The 17,805-nt window shown below is 34.5% G+C and overlaps 6 protein-coding genes across 8 annotated transcripts; 3 read left to right on the forward strand and 3 right to left on the reverse strand.

Annotated features, from left to right (window-relative positions):
* Positions 1 to 40: 40 nt before the first annotated feature.
* Positions 41 to 2,421, reverse strand: LOC111601321. The gene is made up of 4 exons (XM_023317851.2): positions 2,288 to 2,421; positions 922 to 1,077; positions 691 to 857; positions 41 to 630 (listed from the first exon to the last, which is right to left on the reverse strand). The coding sequence occupies exons 1-4, from the start codon at positions 2,419 to 2,421 to the stop codon at positions 41 to 43; spliced, it is 1,047 nt and encodes a 348-aa protein (XP_023173619.2).
* Positions 2,337 to 8,399, forward strand: LOC111601296 (RNA-binding protein 1). 3 transcript variants are annotated; one of them, XM_023317809.2, is made up of 3 exons: positions 2,337 to 2,408; positions 6,237 to 6,605; positions 7,066 to 7,380. In XM_023317809.2, the coding sequence occupies exons 2-3, from the start codon at positions 6,277 to 6,279 to the stop codon at positions 7,169 to 7,171; spliced, it is 435 nt and encodes a 144-aa protein (XP_023173577.1). In that variant the 5' UTR covers positions 2,337 to 2,408; positions 6,237 to 6,276; the 3' UTR covers positions 7,172 to 7,380. The 3 variants fall into 3 exon arrangements, with proteins under 3 accessions (XP_023173577.1, XP_023173576.1, XP_023173578.1); XM_023317808.2 differs by lacking the exon at positions 2,337 to 2,408 and adding an exon at positions 5,404 to 5,517; XM_023317810.2 differs by lacking the exons at positions 2,337 to 2,408; positions 7,066 to 7,380 and adding exons at positions 5,407 to 5,517; positions 8,164 to 8,399.
* On the reverse strand, positions 3,078 to 5,107 carry LOC111601295 (39S ribosomal protein L37, mitochondrial). The gene is made up of 4 exons (XM_023317806.2): positions 4,892 to 5,107; positions 4,484 to 4,831; positions 3,609 to 3,889; positions 3,078 to 3,546 (listed from the first exon to the last, which is right to left on the reverse strand). Exons 1-4 carry the CDS (start codon positions 5,065 to 5,067, stop codon positions 3,122 to 3,124), a joined length of 1,230 nt encoding a protein of 409 aa, XP_023173574.1. The 5' UTR covers positions 5,068 to 5,107; the 3' UTR covers positions 3,078 to 3,121.
* A 721-nt stretch (positions 8,400 to 9,120) lies between the features above and the next one.
* On the reverse strand, positions 9,121 to 11,044 carry LOC111601294 (protein arginine N-methyltransferase 1-B). The gene is made up of 4 exons (XM_023317805.1): positions 10,830 to 11,044; positions 10,457 to 10,777; positions 10,091 to 10,320; positions 9,121 to 10,034 (listed from the first exon to the last, which is right to left on the reverse strand). Exons 1-4 carry the CDS (start codon positions 10,830 to 10,832, stop codon positions 9,413 to 9,415), a joined length of 1,176 nt encoding a protein of 391 aa, XP_023173573.1. The 5' UTR covers positions 10,833 to 11,044; the 3' UTR covers positions 9,121 to 9,412.
* Positions 11,045 to 11,410: 366 nt separating this feature from the next.
* On the forward strand, positions 11,411 to 13,976 carry LOC111601308 (DNA replication licensing factor Mcm5). Its single transcript, XM_023317828.2, has 4 exons — positions 11,411 to 11,668; positions 11,731 to 12,841; positions 12,930 to 13,751; positions 13,813 to 13,976. The coding sequence occupies exons 1-4, from the start codon at positions 11,514 to 11,516 to the stop codon at positions 13,927 to 13,929; spliced, it is 2,205 nt and encodes a 734-aa protein (XP_023173596.1). The 5' UTR covers positions 11,411 to 11,513; the 3' UTR covers positions 13,930 to 13,976.
* Positions 13,977 to 16,118: 2,142 nt separating this feature from the next.
* Positions 16,119 to 16,902, forward strand: LOC111601349 (abnormal spindle-like microcephaly-associated protein homolog). Its single transcript, XM_023317881.2, has one exon. It carries the CDS (start codon positions 16,296 to 16,298, stop codon positions 16,740 to 16,742), a length of 447 nt encoding a protein of 148 aa, XP_023173649.1. The 5' UTR covers positions 16,119 to 16,295; the 3' UTR covers positions 16,743 to 16,902.
* The last annotated feature ends 903 nt before the right edge of the window (positions 16,903 to 17,805 follow it).

The raw sequence follows: 17,805 nt of genomic DNA on the forward strand, positions 1-17,805 counted from the left end.
AAGTTAGTTACAGGGAAAAAGTTATTCTTTAATTTTTTCTTTATTTCGCGTCCAGCAGTATTTGTAGCTCTACTTCTTGTTTCTCAATTATCGGCAACCAGTACTCAGAAGGAAAAATAAATTCGCTGGGATGAAATTTTCTTATCTCATCCAAAGTATTATGCACTCGTTGATACTGAATATTTTTGCTTTCAATTATTTTTTGTATCCTGTCCAGCAAGTTATTAGATTCCCGAATTAGCTCATCAATCGACTGAAGTAGGAAATACCAATCCACTTTCTGCCTGCCAACCATGCTGTTGCCTCTCAAATAAAATGGTATTGGCATAAAGCTGCGCCATGGCTTAAGAGCCTCTATAGTATAGGGAATAAAATGTTGCTTCACCTCCATTTCAATGGCATCATCATCAAAACGCCACGATGCTAAGGTAGAGCTGAGCTGCACATTATTAGTTTTGTAAGGCTGTTTTTGATTAGATTCATAATTATCATCCTTGTCATGATTCAGAAACTTCAAAAGACACGGGTTACTGACGCTTCTTGGGAATACCTTAGGCAAAAGCGTTTGAGTTGAGACATCGGCTTTGTCAATATAATCGGTCATTTGCGATACAGAATATGTTAATACATCTGAAAGAAAAATCCATTTAGTCGTGAAGAAAATAAGTATATGTAGTCTTCCAATTATACATTGTTGATAACCATCCTTTCTAATCGAATATTGGCCATCCGTTAATATTCCAACGCTTTTCAATAAAATCAAATCATCTTGTGCACTTGTTGTAGCTTCCTTCATCAATTTAACGGGAACGAAATCTGTTTGAAGTGCCACATTCGTTTTGCCAGCTCTTAAACGTCTAAAAGTTTGTAATAAATCGCATTCACCCAGAAATAGCCATGGGAACTATCTTTTATACACACCTGGACGCATCAAGTAATTTAGCACGAAGCAATGCATTCTTATCCGGCTTAGGGAGAGTTGATACACTAACTGCACGCCAAGGAGGTCGCTTGGCTTCATTTTCTTTTTCCTTTTCTGCGGCAAGATCTTTCATTCGTTTCCAGCTAGTTTTCGCTCTAAACATAAAATACAATAAATTATTTTATAATATTAATAAGGTACACAAATTGGGGCATTGGACTGATATTATATACAGAAATGATTTTCGATTAGCGCCTGTTCTATGTAATAGAATTTACTCCTAGTGAGCAAATTCAGCAGTGCATCTCTCAAAAAGTTATTTCGTTAATTATCTGAAACCAACGGCATCGATGTCATCTGCTTTATATTAGTTATTCGATTCAGTTCTTTTGACCTTTGCACTCGAACTTTTTTTCATGATGTATGGCTCATGATTCCCGCCGATGTCTTCACCAAAACTTTAATTTTACTTTGACTTTGTCTGCTTCCAAATTTTCTAGATAATTTCAAACATGATTCACCAACATTTTATTCACTTTCAACAGTAGAGGCATGATACATACAGTTAAAGGACTTTGAATTCGGTTGCCTCACAATTGCCTTACCTTATATATTTTTAGAATTTTCGCTTAAGACAAAATGTTCAAATTGATAAATATATTCATTCATATACACTCATGTGCACACCCTGAACCGGTTGAAATGCTAATTCGAAATTCCCTATAGCCCGCGCAGATCAAGTTTGTTGTCAATAATCGATAACAATTCCCTTTTCAATGTAATCGATTGAAACTTGTCGAACTTCAGTTATTAAATTATATCTCATACATCTGTCGTGCTAGACTCTAATTATTTAGCATTTAGTTGGCATTCAGGTACATTTTATACAATTTTGATTTTCTTTATATATTATAAATTCTTTGAAATGTAGTAAATATGTGAAAGAGTTTGCATTTTTAGCCATTTGCCACACATTCAAAGAAATATTTAGATCAGATGCAGATAATTAATTTGAATGCCCTGAAGGCTCCTGTAATAAATACACAGATTTTGTATATTTCGGAATTTCACCCTACTGTAGCTTAACGCAATATTACAAAAAATGTTGTGTGTTTATAATAAGCGTAGAAGATTGGAATATCAAATCTTCACAAGATTCAGGGCATATCCTAGCCGACGAGTTACTTGTCTTACTTGTTATATAAACTTTAAACCTTTAAGTGTTCCACAAAAATAATCAATATTTTTTACTTAATGAGTTAATTTTTATGTTAATATTTTACAAAATATTCTTATTATACTAATTATTAAAAGATTTGTGCAGTTGAAAGGCTTCGCATAACTCGGCTTACATTCATAGCTCACCTGATTCGAGCAGCACTTCGATTGATTGGTGGCACACCCGATTGATGGTCCTCTACACTTTGAGTCTCACTATTTTCGGACGATGTTGCGCTGTTGTTGATGCTACTTTGCGCTTGTATCTGTAAGTTTTTCATATTACAGTCTGTTTCATTTATTGCAAACCCTTTTACAACCCTAAATGAATTGAGTGCTGTCCTTATCGCAACCAATATCGATGTAAAAAACAATTTCCCGTTGCCATGGAACCATCTTTTAAAGTGTTCGCTTAGTATTAGTAGTTTGCATTATATTGTTTATTTAAGTCAAGTAAGAGTGCATGAGTAGGCGTGATCTACACCCACTTAAAACATTATGCTCTTCTTCGTTTCTTAAATGCCTCAAAAAAATTAAATTATAACAAGGGACAAAGAGTCCTCGTGTCAAGACTGCTTGACTATGAGATACCTTGAACGATGCAGTGCTGCTATTTCATTGATACGCGTTTTTTTATACATACATAACAAATAGTAATAAACATTAGGAATCAATATCCACATCCAAGACGAAGAATATATAGTTTAAGGGGTCATCCACGTCTCCATCTGCCTGTTACTTACATTTTTATAAAACTATTATACCTGAATTCTCATTTTCAATAAGTTCCATATTTTATGCAACTTTCAAATTAAATAGTTTTTCCTTAATTATACATTATCCATAGAAACACATTTCGCTAAGTTTACTGCAGAGATATATTTGAATTTATAACTGTGTTTAAAATAATGCACACGATTAGATTATACAATCTTGGTAAAGCGAACTTTATTCTATTAAAAGAAAATAACAGTTTTTAAATTAAGAGCTATGATAAAACGCATTTAAGATACGAAAAGGTTCGGCGTTGTAACCATCTAAATGTGGTCTACCACATTTATAAGAACAATCATTAAACAATTCTATACTGTCTCGATGAAACCAATAGTTTTTTGTTGTATTGCTCGAGTTAAGATTAAGCGTGTTAAGTTGAAATACTCCAAAATGAAACTCTCGTCCGTCCGTCTGAACGCATTGTACAACAATTGGTTTTTGTAGATCCGTACAGGAAGTGACACCGTTTATTTGTTTAGCACGGGCAGCAGCTGCTACAAAAGCTTTAAGCAAAGTACGTCCGTATAATTGAGTCTTCGTTACATCGGAGCCATGTATGTTGCCCACAATTGTTTTATCAAAGAATGATACAATTGTATGAGGATGGGAGCAGTTAATTTCAGACCGAATAGCTTCATTTGAAAATATATTATTATTATACAATTACCAAATAAAATACTGCAAATTCACTTACGATAGAAATTGTTTTCCGTATAAATGTGTTGCTTTTTCATGGAAACTACACATTTCATCGGATACAAATCTGGCAATTCGCCATTAAATTTTCCTTTAACAGGGTCCAAAGCACGGGATGAACTTATTAATTTATCTCCACTAAGTGTAATTGCGACCAAATCATTGTCTTTGGATACTGATGTTTGAAATGTGACATTATCCATTAGCTTTCGTCGAGCAGTTACAGATCTTCCAGCTAATTTTTCAATTTCTAGCAAAAGCTTGTTTATAACGAGTCGACTGCAAAAATCGGATTATCATTATCAAACCCAAAACATATATAAAATCAGTCTTGACTTTTAATACTGTTTAAACCAAAGTTATAAAATTGGGATTGAGAGAAACCACACCAAATAAATTTACAAAATATATGAATGATCATTGAAAATTAAATATTAAATTTAGTTTTGATGAACCGGAGATTTGTTCAAAATATTTTGCGGATAAGTCAGTATAATAATTTCGTCACAATATGTATAAACCAAGACATATATAAAATCATCATTGATCAGTGGCGACAACCGAGTTATTGCTATTTTTGTTGTTGTATGTTATGAAAAAGTTCATAAAGAATTAAAAATTATATTTCTCAAAGAACGCAAAAAATTAATTTCGGTTGAGAAACTATAGACATTCATTGGATTCTTATTAATTCAATCTTGTAGCAAAAAAAGTTAAATGTTGATAATATGAAATAATGAAAATTACGAAGAAACTGATTGCATCGATAATAATCGGATGAAATGCAATTTCGTACTGCTCTCTGGAGTAATATTGTTATTTGTTTACAGAAACACTGATACTTAACTTTTTTTTTAAATGTTTAATACATACTTGCGTCTTTCATGAGAAATTCCGTAAAGGCGCGGTAGGTTAAATGCCGGTCTTTCAATCAGTTTTACCTTTGGCAATTTTACTTGCTGCGCATCCAGCAAATGGGATGAAAAAATGGCATTTTGAACATTGCGATCCACGGCCTTAGAATACTGGCTATTTGAAACAGCGTCCTCTATTTGTTGTGGAAAGGTATTTATTTCAATCGTATTTGTTAGAACCTGAGCTTGTGGCAATCCTCCAACTAGAACATTGTTGTCTCTAAACAGATGGCACGCAATTTTATGCCAATTTGGATGAGTTTGGTCTTCGGCAATTGCCTTTGGGGCTATTCCAACAATATCAACACTGCGTGTAAAGACATTTTCTAAAAATTAATTTCGAATTTCATAAATTAATTCTACTTACGGATGGAACTCTTGTTTTTTGTTTAATAGTTCGTCGGGTGTTTTTACACGAATTCCCATCTTCAAAAGTTCCGCAGCAGCGCCGGTTTCCCTGGGCACACGTCTGCCTTGAACCTGCCAGTGTTTTTTGAAATGCCATCCAATATGCTGTGCACATAGCTTATTTGTGAGCCGCATGCTTTTTTTTGTATTTTTATTTAGAAATATAAATTAAAGATCTCACAATGCCAGCCAGGTTATGAAATATTGCCAGCTGATTATTCAGCATGCATAATATCTATCGATATTATTTAGACATTCGAGGAATCATTTGATTTAAAGCGAGGGCTGCATTAATAACATGCTCTAAAGAGCTATCAAGAACTTTCGATCTAACAACTACCATTCGCGTAGCTTATTGGATTGATTATATAAAATAAAATACAAAATAAATTACTAATATTTGGTTCCAAAATTATAAAACGATTCAAAGGAACACCAATTTTAAATATGTAAAAAATAGTATTTCTTGTATTATTAGCTACGGTCACACTAATAGCGACGGTCTGGCATCTTGTCTGAAAATTGTATATTATTTTTCGTAATTTTTAATTGTTGATTACTGAGAACTTTAAAAATATATATTTAGTGAGTAGAACACATTTATTGAAATCATAATTACTATTTTCTGTTCCATATGCATCTGCCCATTTATAAAAAATTGGGCTGAATCACTTAGTGGCTAAAAAGCTTTTTATTATAAGCCACATACATGCAAACATAAATGGTGTTTATGCACATAATTCGACATTAAATATTTCATATAATCGATTCAGAATCAATTGAAAGCACCGGATAATAGTATATATATAATAATCAATGAAGTACAAATGTCTGACTAAAAAAATTTACATTTAAAAACATGTCGCCTCACGATGATGTTTCCGCTAATGCCTCGCAGTTTTCTTCAGTATTGTTTGCAGTTGTTCATTCGTTAACCCCTGCTAACCTCTCAGGTCAACAGTCTAAGCTCAACAGCTAAGTGATATGTTATGCGGCACAAGCCGACAAACACAAACATATGAACTGCAGAATGTCGGAGCAATCCTTAATAATATCACTATTTTATAAACTACAAAGCTACGCTGAATTAAAGAATTTTCTGTGTCAGCAATATGATCACAATTATTAGCTGTTTATAATATTTTTATTTTCGATCGAAATATATCGGAGAAAAATTAGCATGTGTTTTTTAAACTGAGTGCCAAGTTTTTCTAATTAGGCTAATATTATATTGATATAAATAATTTCAGCTGTAGCTAATTTAAATATTGATCCTTGTCCATTTCTGTTTAATAATATAAAAGAGTGCATATTACCGAAAGAGAAGAAAATTGATCAAGCAATATGACTCGCTATCGTGAATGGGATTTGGCCTGTAAAGTGTATGTTGGAAACCTAGGATCATCGGCATCAAAATATGAGATCGAAAACGCCTTTAGTAAATATGGCCCATTGAAAAACGTATGGATAGCACGCAATCCTCCTGGCTTTGCTTTTGTTGAGTTCGAAGATCGCAGGGACGCCGAAGATGCCACACGGGCACTTGATGGAACCCGTTGCTGTGGCACTCGAATCCGTGTAGAAATGTCGTCAGGACGCTCCCGCGATCGAGCTCGCCGTGGCGCTGGCGAAGGAGGTTCCAGTAGTGGAGGACGCAGCACTGGACGACTTAGGTAATTAATTTAAAAATCGTATTTAATTAAACACAAGTAATACTGTCTTAACTAGAGCTATTAATGTCAGTCCGTCTATTCGATATTTTCTTTTAAGAAGCAATCAGACATATGAACAACATATATCTTATACCATGAATTCATTGAAAATACAGAAATGCTTGGTTGACCGCATTGACGATATAAATTCATAATTCTTATTGATGTCAATCTATTGGATTTTGGCAATCGCTTAAACAAAAAGTCAACATTAACGTACTCAGACTTTGACTACTTTCATATTTAGATACCTCTTTCCGATACCCCAATCATTTTAAATTTCCGACTAGTTCATCCATTTAATTGCTTTGTTTTGTTTTTTTTTTTTGCGTTATATACAAGCAGAGTTATTAATCTGTCGTTTTATATTGATATGAAGTCGAGTAGTTGATAACGCTTGCTAAAGTCGACATTCTTACAGGGTCAATCCTTTGAGAAGAACTACTTCTACTCTACAATTACCTCGTCCTTCAGCAACAAGAACAACAGAAACACCTTTACGATTCTTCACAGCTCCTCTACCATAATCTTCACAAGCACAAAATCAACCAACAAGTTTTTAAATCAAAATAAAACAAGCATCGACGCTCCACAACTTCGGATGTCTATATGATACAAAAATTTTAAAACCAGCAGCAATATCTTTGAACCTCAGCCGTGTACATCAACAGCAACACGCGACCCATACGTAGATGTTACTTAATTTCGTTTAATTTATCTGCCACCTGAGCTTCTAATAATTTTTTTCAACATAATAATTGATAAAAATAGCTTTTAGTCAAAAATTGTCTGTGACTAGGGGTTAAGAAAGTATAAGATGTTGCTTTAGCAACGTGATAAATACCTATAACTATAACTGTGATAAAAATAATATATACTAAAATTGTGAAATGTACACATTAAATTATCAGATATTGAAAATAAGAAATTAATTCGATGAAGATATTTTAAAATTTTAAATAAATTGCATAAATTATGATATAGACATTACTCTGCAACGATATCAATTAATAACAAAAGTAAATTAGTAATAATAATGCAGTAGCAACGATGCGACTTTACCCTAAAGATTGATATGCCTTTATAAAGGTAGAAGGCGATGACGAACGATGATGGAGCCGAGAAATTAAAGAAGTAGTAGATACAGATAAAATGAGTTTTAATGTTCTAAATACGTCAAAAAGAAAGTTAAAATCGCATGTTACACTTAAGCTATCTATCCAATTTCAAAAAGATATTGTGGAAAGCATAAATCTCCCAGAAATCATAAGATATAGGTATCACTATGAGGATCTTGAATTGATATTGATATTAGGCAAATAACAATAATCAGACATCGCTCTCGACAACTAAAACTATTTTTTTCGACGAACGAATTGATAGACTTATTTGGTTACGGCTTGTATAGAAAATGGTACCGCATGTTAATTAATATATTATTTCTTGATTATTCGGCTTGCCGTCGGGTATAATAAAACTAATTAATGTTTTTCAAACTACCTTTTGCGGAATTTTTCAGATCCCGTTCACCAAGGCGTTCTCGGACACCTCGAAGTTTCTCTAGAGACCGGAGAACTCGTTCAGAATCACGAGAACGATATTAAAAATATTTGAACAAATTATTTCAGTGATTGCATTCAAATAATTACATTTATTCCGTAAAATTGTACCTACCTAAACTTAAGTTATGCACATAGCCGATTTTTATCCGAACATTTAACTGAAAGAAGTAAATATTTTTTAATATGAAAAAAACACATTTTTTTATTTAACACATAAGAATGGAACGATCTGAGAAATGTATTGAAAATGCGGTTTTCAGATTATTCGAATTTGGTTTTTTTTCTAAGTTCCTATAAAAAGGTAAGAATATTTTTTGGCATTGGAATTAGATTTAAATATTTTGCGTAACTAAAATATATTATATATTTGGATCTATAGATACCATTATGGGAACAGCAGATATCTTTTTGCGCAAAAGCAATAGCTAAGCTCGGTAAAACAATAATAGTAATAGGCATCATAGATCTCTGACGTCTTTATGACATGTTGGCAGTCGTTTAGTTTTTTTTATTTCATTCGTATGTTCTACAAGATTTATATTTTTCGTATTCTCACATTTCGACAGTTTTAGAGATACTATATCAAAGAAGTTTGTATAAAGCCCGATAAACAATGGGTGCACCAATATGTCAGCCAGTAGTTCCGGCAAACCCACAAACGTTTGTTGTCAAATCTCAACATTGGCGTAGTGATTCCAACTTAATAAAAAGAAACATCGATATTTTAGTGCATCTTTCAAACCTGAAACAGGAAATAGTAAATTTGGAAATTTTATACTAATTTCTATAGTAATAAAGATAAAACTAGCGTATGCAACTATTCCGAGTTAAAGTAGACGGACACTACTAGAAACCAATACATTTTTTCTATTTGTGAATATATATACAAAATTGTAGACAAAACAAAGAAAAACTCCAGTAAAATTGTGTGCATACCGCACACTTTATTTTCTTTTCGTGTGAGACTTAATGTGCCACTGTACAAATGTCTTAGAAGTATTCTTGAATCATAATTTAAACAGGCGCACACTTGTAAAAAATATAATGTATACTAAAAAGGTACACTTTAAACTTAGTAGAAGACGCAACACAAATTCGTTGCACATTTCGCACTGGATTACATCTTACGTCTAGTCATCATTTTTAATTCCCTCTAGCTTGAGAAGGCAAGCAGCTCTAAGGCTGCATTTATAGAATAGTGTAAATTTAACGCATACGGTATGTATTTGATTCCTGAATTTCAGATAGCTCGCCCTTAAAGTTTATGTCGATGACAAAGTCCAAGTCACGATTGTTACGTTCGTTTGGTTTCATTTGAAACGTTCCATTGATTTCCTCATTTTTCTTGGCAGTTATGTGATCATCCAAATAAAAGACGGTCTGCTTCCAATGTGTATATGTGGAATCAGGCGATGTGCTGAACCCAAGTCGTTTGTGACATTTGGTAAATTCAATGTTAAAATATGTGACCAAAGCTTGTACAAAGTCATTACGCTTAATGGTAAGGCTAAATTTCGAAGAAAAGTTTAAATCGGCCTTTTGCACTGTGTACAAATCAACCTCCTTCACCATGCACGCTGTTGAAACCACTTGCTTTGGATCGACCACATCCACAAGTGGTTCAGTAACAGCCACCTTGCGTATGCAGCTCATGTCAAAGCCATACACATCGTCCCACCAATTAATCTTCTCGTCTTTATACTGGCGATCTTCAATAGCTGTAATATAAAGTGTACCCCTGTCTGGAAACATCATGCCATTGGGCTTTAGCCATTTGTCGCGAGCATACAACACCGTGTCCAGCATTGATTCATAGAATAGACAGTACCTACAGTAGACAATTGAGTTATATGTAAGTGAATATAAATTTGCAATACTACATACCCCATCCATTCTGAAATAATAATGTCAACTTTTTCGATTCCATTCGGAAGTTCAATTTCCTCGATTTTTCCCTTGACTACTGTAATAACATCTTGCAAATTGTTATCAATTATCACTTGTCGAGCAAACTCTATTATATTCGAACAGTCTACGGCAATAACTTTGGCAGCACCGGCTTTAGCAGCAAACATGGATAGTATCCCAGTACCGCATCCAACATCCAAAACAGTCTGCAAGCAAAATATGTTAGATTCATTTGAATTGTGCGCTCTAAGCTTACAAATACATTGGCTTCTCCTCGTTTTTTTTTTTTTTTTTTTTGTTTTTTTTTTTTGTGTAAAGATCTTTTTGTTTAAAATAATTTACCTTTCCTTGGAAAAGATGTTTATTGTGGTACATTGCGTTACGGTATGTGACAGTTCGGACTTCATCTTTAAGCATTTCCTCGTGGATTCCAAAATGGGCATACGAGTCAAAGTAATAGTCCCTTGAAGTCATCTCGTCTGCATTGCCAGTTGCATCGCCATGGCCAGGAGACCCTTTTCCACCACCACCACCACCACCGGCGGTGCTGTGGGCAAGTTTCTTTAATACATTATTCGTGTTGGCAATTCCGATAGGTGCGAGACTGGCAGCGGGCGCGCTCTCAAGTTCAACGCTTGATTCCATTGCTATATCTGTTGAAGACTGCAAGCAATACAATTAGTCATAATTTTTCAACTTGTTATAGCTTACTTACCATTTTTTGTAAGTTTTATTTGGCCTAGCTTGTGAGAGTTAATCGAAATTAAGCAATGTATCAGACACCGGACTGCTTCCCTCCAAACACACGCGAAAAAGTGCTACCAAGTAGCTTAATTCTAGGGATGTTGAATACTTATCGATATTTTCAAAAAAAATACATATTGGAAATTTTAAGTTATATCGATATAAATGACAGAAATATTACTAATATAATGGGAATACTTACAATATATATAGAGTTTATTCCTTAAATGAAAGAAAAGTATGTTTGATACTCAATATTTATTTTTGAAGCTAGCAGAATACGTGATTTTGTTATAAATATATATACAGTGCTAATATTCCTTTAAATAAAATATCATTTTTCATTTATATATACAGTAGTATGAATATACCATTCTTCTTAATCATGATACTAAGTATTAATTTCGATAGCATTTGAAAGACCGCAAACTTGTATAATTGTTTTGTTAAATTACAAATTTAAATCAAACAGGAAGTCCCTTAATACCTATAAAAACTTTAATCGAAATAGCATTTCTGCAAAAAATCGATATATAGACTATTAGAGATCGAATGCAAGCAATGTTTTGGCGGCAATAAACAGCTTCACGTTGCGAATGTAGCGGTGTTTGCATAAATAACTTGATTGGCCTTAGTGATTTTGTTTATTATCGCAATGGAGGGCTTCGACGACGCTGGCGTGTTTTTCTCCGACAATTTTGGAAACGATCAAAACCCAGATGGAGCCCAAATAAATTTACAAGCAGTAAAAAAGAAGTATAAGGAATTCATTCGTACATTCAACGAAGATAATTTTTTTTATAAATATCGGTAAAAATAATTACACGAATGACACGTACAAATTATTAATATGCAATCAAATATTTATTTAGAGATAACTTAAAGCGAAACTATCTCAATGGACGTTACTTTTTGGAAATTGAAATGGAGGATGTGGTTGGTTTCGATGAGGCCCTTGCCGACAAATTGAACAAGCAACCTACTGAGCATTTGCAGATCTTTGAAGAGGCTGCACGGGAGGTAGCTGATGAAATAACGGCACCTCGACCCGAACATGAAGAGCAAATGCATGACATACAAATACTGCTGATGTCCAGTGCCAATCCCACAAATATACGTGAATTGAAGTCAGACAGCGTATCGCGATTGGTTAAAATTGCCGGCATAATTGTTGCAGCATCTGGTATTCAGGCAAAGGCAACTCGGATGTCGATTATGTGTCGCTCATGTAGCACTGTGATTCCGAATTTGAAAGTCAATCCAGGACTTGAGGGTTATGCTCTGCCGCGTAAATGTAATACCGAACAGGCTGGCAGGCCCAAATGTCCATTGGATCCTTTCTTTATAATGCCGGACAAATGTAAGTGCGTTGATTTTCAAACACTAAAACTGCAAGAGCTGCCAGATTTTGTGCCACAGGGCGAGATTCCGCGTCATTTGCAATTGTTTTGCGATCGCTCACTATGCGAACGTGTTGTGCCTGGCAATCGCGTGCTTATACAGGGTATTTATTCTATACGTAAGGTTGGAAAGCCATCGCGTCAAGATGGTCGCGAAAAAGCTGTTCTTGGAGTTCGTGCTCCATATATGCGTGTAGTCGGCATAACCGTCGATGCAGAGGGAGCTGGTGCAGTTTCTCGTTATACAAACATATCCACCGAGGAAGAGGAAAACTTCCGACGCTTTGCTGTATCATCAGATATATATGATCGCCTGTCAAAATCTTTGGCACCAAGTATTTTTGGTTCCAATGACATTAAGAAGGCCATAACGTGCATGCTCTTTGGTGGATCCCGAAAACGACTCCCGGATGGTCTTTGTCGTCGTGGTGATATTAATGTATTACTCTTGGGAGATCCGGGTACTGCTAAGTCGCAGCTCCTTAAGTTCGTCGAAAAGGTGGCGCCTATTGGAGTCTACACGTCTGGAAAGGGCTCAAGCGCAGCTGGTCTCACGGCTTCTGTTATGAAGGATCCGCATACGGTAGGAAATTTTTTCCCAGAATTGGATATACTTATCCGTAACTAACTGAGACTCGCTTATCTGAAAATCACTTCGTTTTTATTCATAGCGTAATTTTGTTATGGAAGGTGGCGCTATGGTTCTCGCAGATGGTGGCGTAGTTTGTATAGATGAGTTCGACAAAATGCGTGAAGACGATCGCGTTGCTATTCATGAAGCAATGGAACAGCAAACAATTTCCATAGCGAAAGCTGGTATTACAACCACACTAAATTCGCGTTGCTCAGTGCTTGCGGCTGCCAACTCAATATTTGGGCGTTGGGATGATACGAAAGGCGAGGAAAACATTGATTTCATGCCGACAATTCTTTCACGTTTCGACATGATATTTATTGTAAAAGATGTACACGACGAGGCACGAGACATTACTTTGGCGAAGCATATAATAAATGTGCATCTGAGCTCGAACAAGTCAGCGCCTGCCGACCCTGCAGAAGGTGAAATTTCATTGTCTATGTTCAAGAAATATATCCATTATTGCCGAACTCATTGCGGTCCACGACTAAGTGAAGCTGCTGGTGAAAAACTAAAAAGTCGTTATGTTCTAATGCGAAGTGGCGCTGGACAGCAGGAAAAGTCGGCAGATAAAAGGCATTGTATTCCAATTACTGTGCGTCAGTTGGAAGCTATCATTCGAATTTCCGAATCATTGGCGAAAATGCGTTTGTTACCTTTTGCTACGGATGAACATGTAAATGAAGCGCTTCGGCTGTTCCAAGTATCTACTCTTGATGCTGCTATGACTGGTAGTCTAGCTGGTGCAGAAGGATTTACTACAGAGGAAGATCAAGACACTTTAAATCGTATAGAAAAGCAACTTAAACGTCGATTTGCTATCGGATCTCAGGTTTCTGAACAAAATATTTTACAGGTAATAATTCGTAATATTGGTCAAATTTTATAACCTTAATTTTGTATATCGAAATTCTTAGGACTTTTTGCGCCAAAAGTATGAGGAGCGGACTATAATGAAAGTCATTCATACGATGATTCGGCGCGGAGAGCTTCAGCATAGAATGCAACGGAAGATGTTATATCGCATTTGCTGAACAGGTCACAGGTCAACAAATCTTGGATTATTAATAACAAACCGATTTAATATATTTTGAAAATCTTTAATAAAATTATTCTTATTAACAAATTACATTTTGAGTTTAAGATAAAACTTCACAATGAAATTTTAAAATCCCAACATAAGGTAACGTAACGTATAACATCAACAAGACCTATAGTCGGGTAGCTCGTTTCAGAGATTTGAATTAAATAACAATAATCTAAAATATATGGAGCAAGTTTTGTACCCATTGCCTCTTTTCAACACATCCAATACTCAGTGGTGCGAGAAAATCCTACCTGACGTATATCAAGTTTCGTAATGTATTGATAGATTTGCCCAGGGAAAATACAAACCAGAAAGTATAGAGCAATCAATATTGTGCTATACTTTGATTTATTTTATTATTTGGGAATACTTCTCGACTGCGAAATACGCTTCAAACATTCTAGTTATCATACGCATTTACAAAGAGAAATAATAAATATTGATTTTATAACCATTTGTCTGTATGAACCGTGCCAGACACTTGCAATTTGAAATAGAAATGTATTTTTCTCAATTTTCGTGTATTATTTTAAACTTCGTTTACAGAATATCTAATGACTATTTAACATAAAGCGCTAAACATCCAGAGATTCGATTTTGTAAATATATATTTGCATAGGCCAGAGCCAATTTAAATATCAAGTAAACCCTACTGTCTTACAGCTAAAATCCCATACCTACACAAAAACATTGATTATCTTCTATTTGGGGATACTAGAGGAATGTTAATTGAATACGTTTGCGAGAAAATTATATAAATTTCGTGTATGATAAAAAAAAACTTACTTATTTGTTTATTTAAACTAATTTGTTTGTGGACATATGTATATATCATAAATGCATATTTTGCATAAATATATACTTTTTCTGAGGTTCCGATTCCGGATGGTGACAAAGCGGCCAACGACTACCAGGAAAGTAATGAACTCATTAAAAGAAAATACCTATATCTCATTCAGATGCTTATGAATTTTTTATTTTATTTTTTAAATATATTATATTCTCCTGGTCTACTAAGTATTTAAAAAATGTCTTTAATTTAATTTTACCATATTTACACCCCAAACGAATTGAACATTTGAATTCAGAGTATAATGTGTGTGACGCAGAGCCCAAATTGTACATATTAGAATCATGGCTAGGCCGGCCCGTCTATCAGTTTGTCCATCTGCTTTCACACGTAGATCTACACAAAACACGGGTCGATTCAATTTGTTACACACAATCATTAACTCTTTTTATTTCCATTGAATCGATTGAAGTAAATATAAATCTTCAGTTATTAAAGCATGTTCAGAAATCCAGTGTTACCAAAATTGGTATATTCATAGATTGTTTTGAAGTGTAAACAATATGGAATACAAACAAACAAATCTTAAATTATATTTAATCTACTTTCTGTTACTGATATTACGGTGGTGTTATCCATAATTTATATAAAATATTGTATTACAGTATATCCAATCAAGAAGGTTGTATTCGGAAGAGTATAAAAGACGCGAACTGATGCATTCAAATTTCCACACTCAATGCAAATTTTTCAATTAAAAAATATGAACTAAGAAATAATAAAAAGGAAAGAATATAATGTACAATTGCACAATACTCTGTTTCGCAACCCGTAATGTGCTTATACGAGAATGAATAAGGATTGGCTATAAATCTAATAAACTATTCATTCCCTGTGGGAACAGAGTACAATCATTAACGTCATAAACATCCGCGACTTTTCAATTTTCAATTTTCAAAAGAGCAAGATACACAAAAATCTGGCTGCATACGTACCATTGGACATAGATTCGAATACGTAAATTCACAAATACAATAAAAATACATATAGAAAACATGTTCAGCACATATGTATGTTTGTATATACGAGTACATTTATGTACATTCAATATTTACACACAAGCGTATATACACAAACGTATATATATGTATACGTATGCATGTGTATACAATGTACACAAATATAAAAGATACAAATACGTAACACATCAGAGGTGGGGGCGGCATGTGAGGTAGGCACGAGAGCATAAACGATGAGTGGGGCCTTTTGTTTTGTGAATGGAAAAATTAAATGAAAATTCTCGCTGCACAGCAGCCAATTCCGTTATATATACGTCAGTACAATTATAGCTCTCGTAAGAGTCAGTTCAAACAGATACCAGAGGAATAGGGAAAACTAGTGTGTGAAGCAGTTACTTCACATATAAGTTTTTATTTTCTCTAATTGTAGATGAGACCACCGACTCATCTGAATTGCCTGGAAAATAAAGATACAGTTGTGCTTCAGTTGTGCTGTTAAAGATCATGTACATATATCCAAGCTCGCCCGAATCCGAGTCATTTTTGCAATCCGAAGAAAGTGCAGCCATAAAGATACAAGCTGGTTTTCGAGGCTACCGTGTGAGGAAACAGCTTTACCGCATATCCAAGTCGAATAGTTCTCGTAACATCGGTCAACGCTTCGGAAATCAGCAGGCAAGTGGCGGTCGACGTCAGCAACGTCAGCAGCGCTCTCACATATACGACAGCATGGAAGATAATCAGAAACAGATTCCTAAAGCTAATGACGTCTCTGCCCTGTCGGATGCTAACTCTGTCGAAGCTCGCTCTGCCATCAAAATTCAAGCGGGATTTCGAGGGTTCCTAGTGCGGAAGAAGCAGAAAATCGCAACAGATGCAGCGGTTAAAATACAGTCGAGCTTTCGTGGGTTCAAGGCGCGCAAGGAAACGGAAAAATTGAAGCAATCGTAACTTGTGGACCATGGTCTTCTTTATGTGTATAACGTCAATTCAATTTATTTAATACATGCATTCGAGTTCTGTGTGTGGTAACATGCAAATACATATTGTACATAGATAGTAGCAGTAGATTATTGTAATGAGATAAACAAAATAAATATAAACATACTTGCGTTAAGTAACAGTACTTTCATACTTAGTACATGCAGATACTTTTAGTGTGTTTGGTGGTCACACAAACAATTATTGCAAATATAAATAGATTAATTATCGAAGCTTTTCATGCCTTATATAGTAGATACACACGAGTGCATAGCTTCACACAACAAAATACAACAAAATATTATTGTTAGTGTGGTTAAATAACTAACTAACGTTCTTAAAAAATCAAACGTCTCAATATATAAATACAGGTATATAGGTATATATTTACATATCCCCATACATATATACCCATGTGTGTTTATTTGTAAATTTGTATACAGAAAAGATGTGCGGTATTTATATTTATCTATTTGCATTTGTGTACGAGCATAATGCTAGTGCATACGTGCCCATCCGTTAAAGTATTTTTTAAAACCTTTTTCGTAGAAGCAGAACACAAAAAAGAAAGATTTTTATATTAAAAATATATTGGATCTTTATCAAAATCAGAGTAGCAACGTAATAAGTATTCATATGAACTTATTTGTTTGGCTACGATATTCTCTGAAACTCGACATGGCAATTAAAATTAACCTTTTTTTAAACGCAGTCACAAATTTATTGTTGTTGGCTATATAAACTAAACTGCAGGAAAAAAAGTAAATTTTCGGTAATTCGACATTAAGATCACCAAGCTTCGCAGGTAGATCAATGGGGATCTCTCCCCAAATATAACCTTAAATTAGACAGTTTGCCGACTGGATAGCGACAAATAAGAAAGCATTTCTTGACTCTTTATACAAATAAATAAAAAAGTTGAAATACGTATCTTGTCGTCAGCTGTATTTACGTATAGTCTATCTATGGCTATATTAACATATTTTATTAATATTTTATTCTTTTGCAAACGGGCTTTAAGGACCTCTTTTAG

This window comes from Drosophila hydei, unplaced genomic scaffold (assembly GCF_003285905.1).
Source record: "Drosophila hydei strain 15085-1641.00,03,60 unplaced genomic scaffold, DhydRS2 tig00008139-arrow-pilon, whole genome shotgun sequence".
NCBI lineage: Eukaryota > Metazoa > Arthropoda > Insecta > Diptera > Drosophilidae > Drosophila > Drosophila hydei.

What these genes read in the sequence shown, in the direction of transcription:
- LOC111601295 (XM_023317806.2), bottom strand. Translation starts at nt 5,067, where the DNA reads ATGCGGCTCACAAATAAGCTATGTGCACAGCATATTGGATGGCATTTC. An exon ending in AAAAAACAAGAGTTCCATCC is followed by an intron (nt 4,832 to 4,891) that starts GTAAGTAGAATT and finishes CTTTACACGCAG; the next exon opens with TGTTGATATTGTTGGAATAG. An exon ending in ATTTCTCATGAAAGACGCAA is followed by an intron (nt 3,890 to 4,483) that starts GTATGTATTAAA and finishes CGATTTTTGCAG; the next exon opens with TCGACTCGTTATAAACAAGC.
- LOC111601308 (XM_023317828.2), top strand. Translation starts at nt 11,514, where the DNA reads ATGGAGGGCTTCGACGACGCTGGCGTGTTTTTCTCCGACAATTTTGGA. An exon ending in TTATGAAGGATCCGCATACG is followed by an intron (nt 12,842 to 12,929) that starts GTAGGAAATTTT and finishes TTTTATTCATAG; the next exon opens with CGTAATTTTGTTATGGAAGG. An exon ending in CTGAACAAAATATTTTACAG is followed by an intron (nt 13,752 to 13,812) that starts GTAATAATTCGT and finishes CGAAATTCTTAG; the next exon opens with GACTTTTTGCGCCAAAAGTA.
- LOC111601321 (XM_023317851.2), bottom strand. Translation starts at nt 2,421, where the DNA reads ATGAAAAACTTACAGATACAAGCGCAAAGTAGCATCAACAACAGCGCA. An exon ending in CGAAGTGCTGCTCGAATCAG is followed by an intron (nt 1,078 to 2,287) that starts GTGAGCTATGAA and finishes TTTTATGTTTAG; the next exon opens with AGCGAAAACTAGCTGGAAAC. An exon ending in AAAGGATGGTTATCAACAAT is followed by an intron (nt 631 to 690) that starts GTATAATTGGAA and finishes TTTTTCTTTCAG; the next exon opens with ATGTATTAACATATTCTGTA.
- LOC111601294 (XM_023317805.1), bottom strand. An exon ending in AACATCTTTTCCAAGGAAAG is followed by an intron (nt 10,321 to 10,456) that starts GTAAATTATTTT and finishes TTTTGCTTGCAG; the next exon opens with ACTGTTTTGGATGTTGGATG. An exon ending in ATTATTTCAGAATGGATGGG is followed by an intron (nt 10,035 to 10,090) that starts GTATGTAGTATT and finishes TGTCTACTGTAG; the next exon opens with GTACTGTCTATTCTATGAAT.
- LOC111601296 (XM_023317809.2), top strand. Translation starts at nt 6,277, where the DNA reads ATGACTCGCTATCGTGAATGGGATTTGGCCTGTAAAGTGTATGTTGGA. An exon ending in CGCAGCACTGGACGACTTAG is followed by an intron (nt 6,606 to 7,065) that starts GTAATTAATTTA and finishes ACATTCTTACAG; the next exon opens with GGTCAATCCTTTGAGAAGAA.
- LOC111601349 (XM_023317881.2), top strand. Translation starts at nt 16,296, where the DNA reads ATGTACATATATCCAAGCTCGCCCGAATCCGAGTCATTTTTGCAATCC.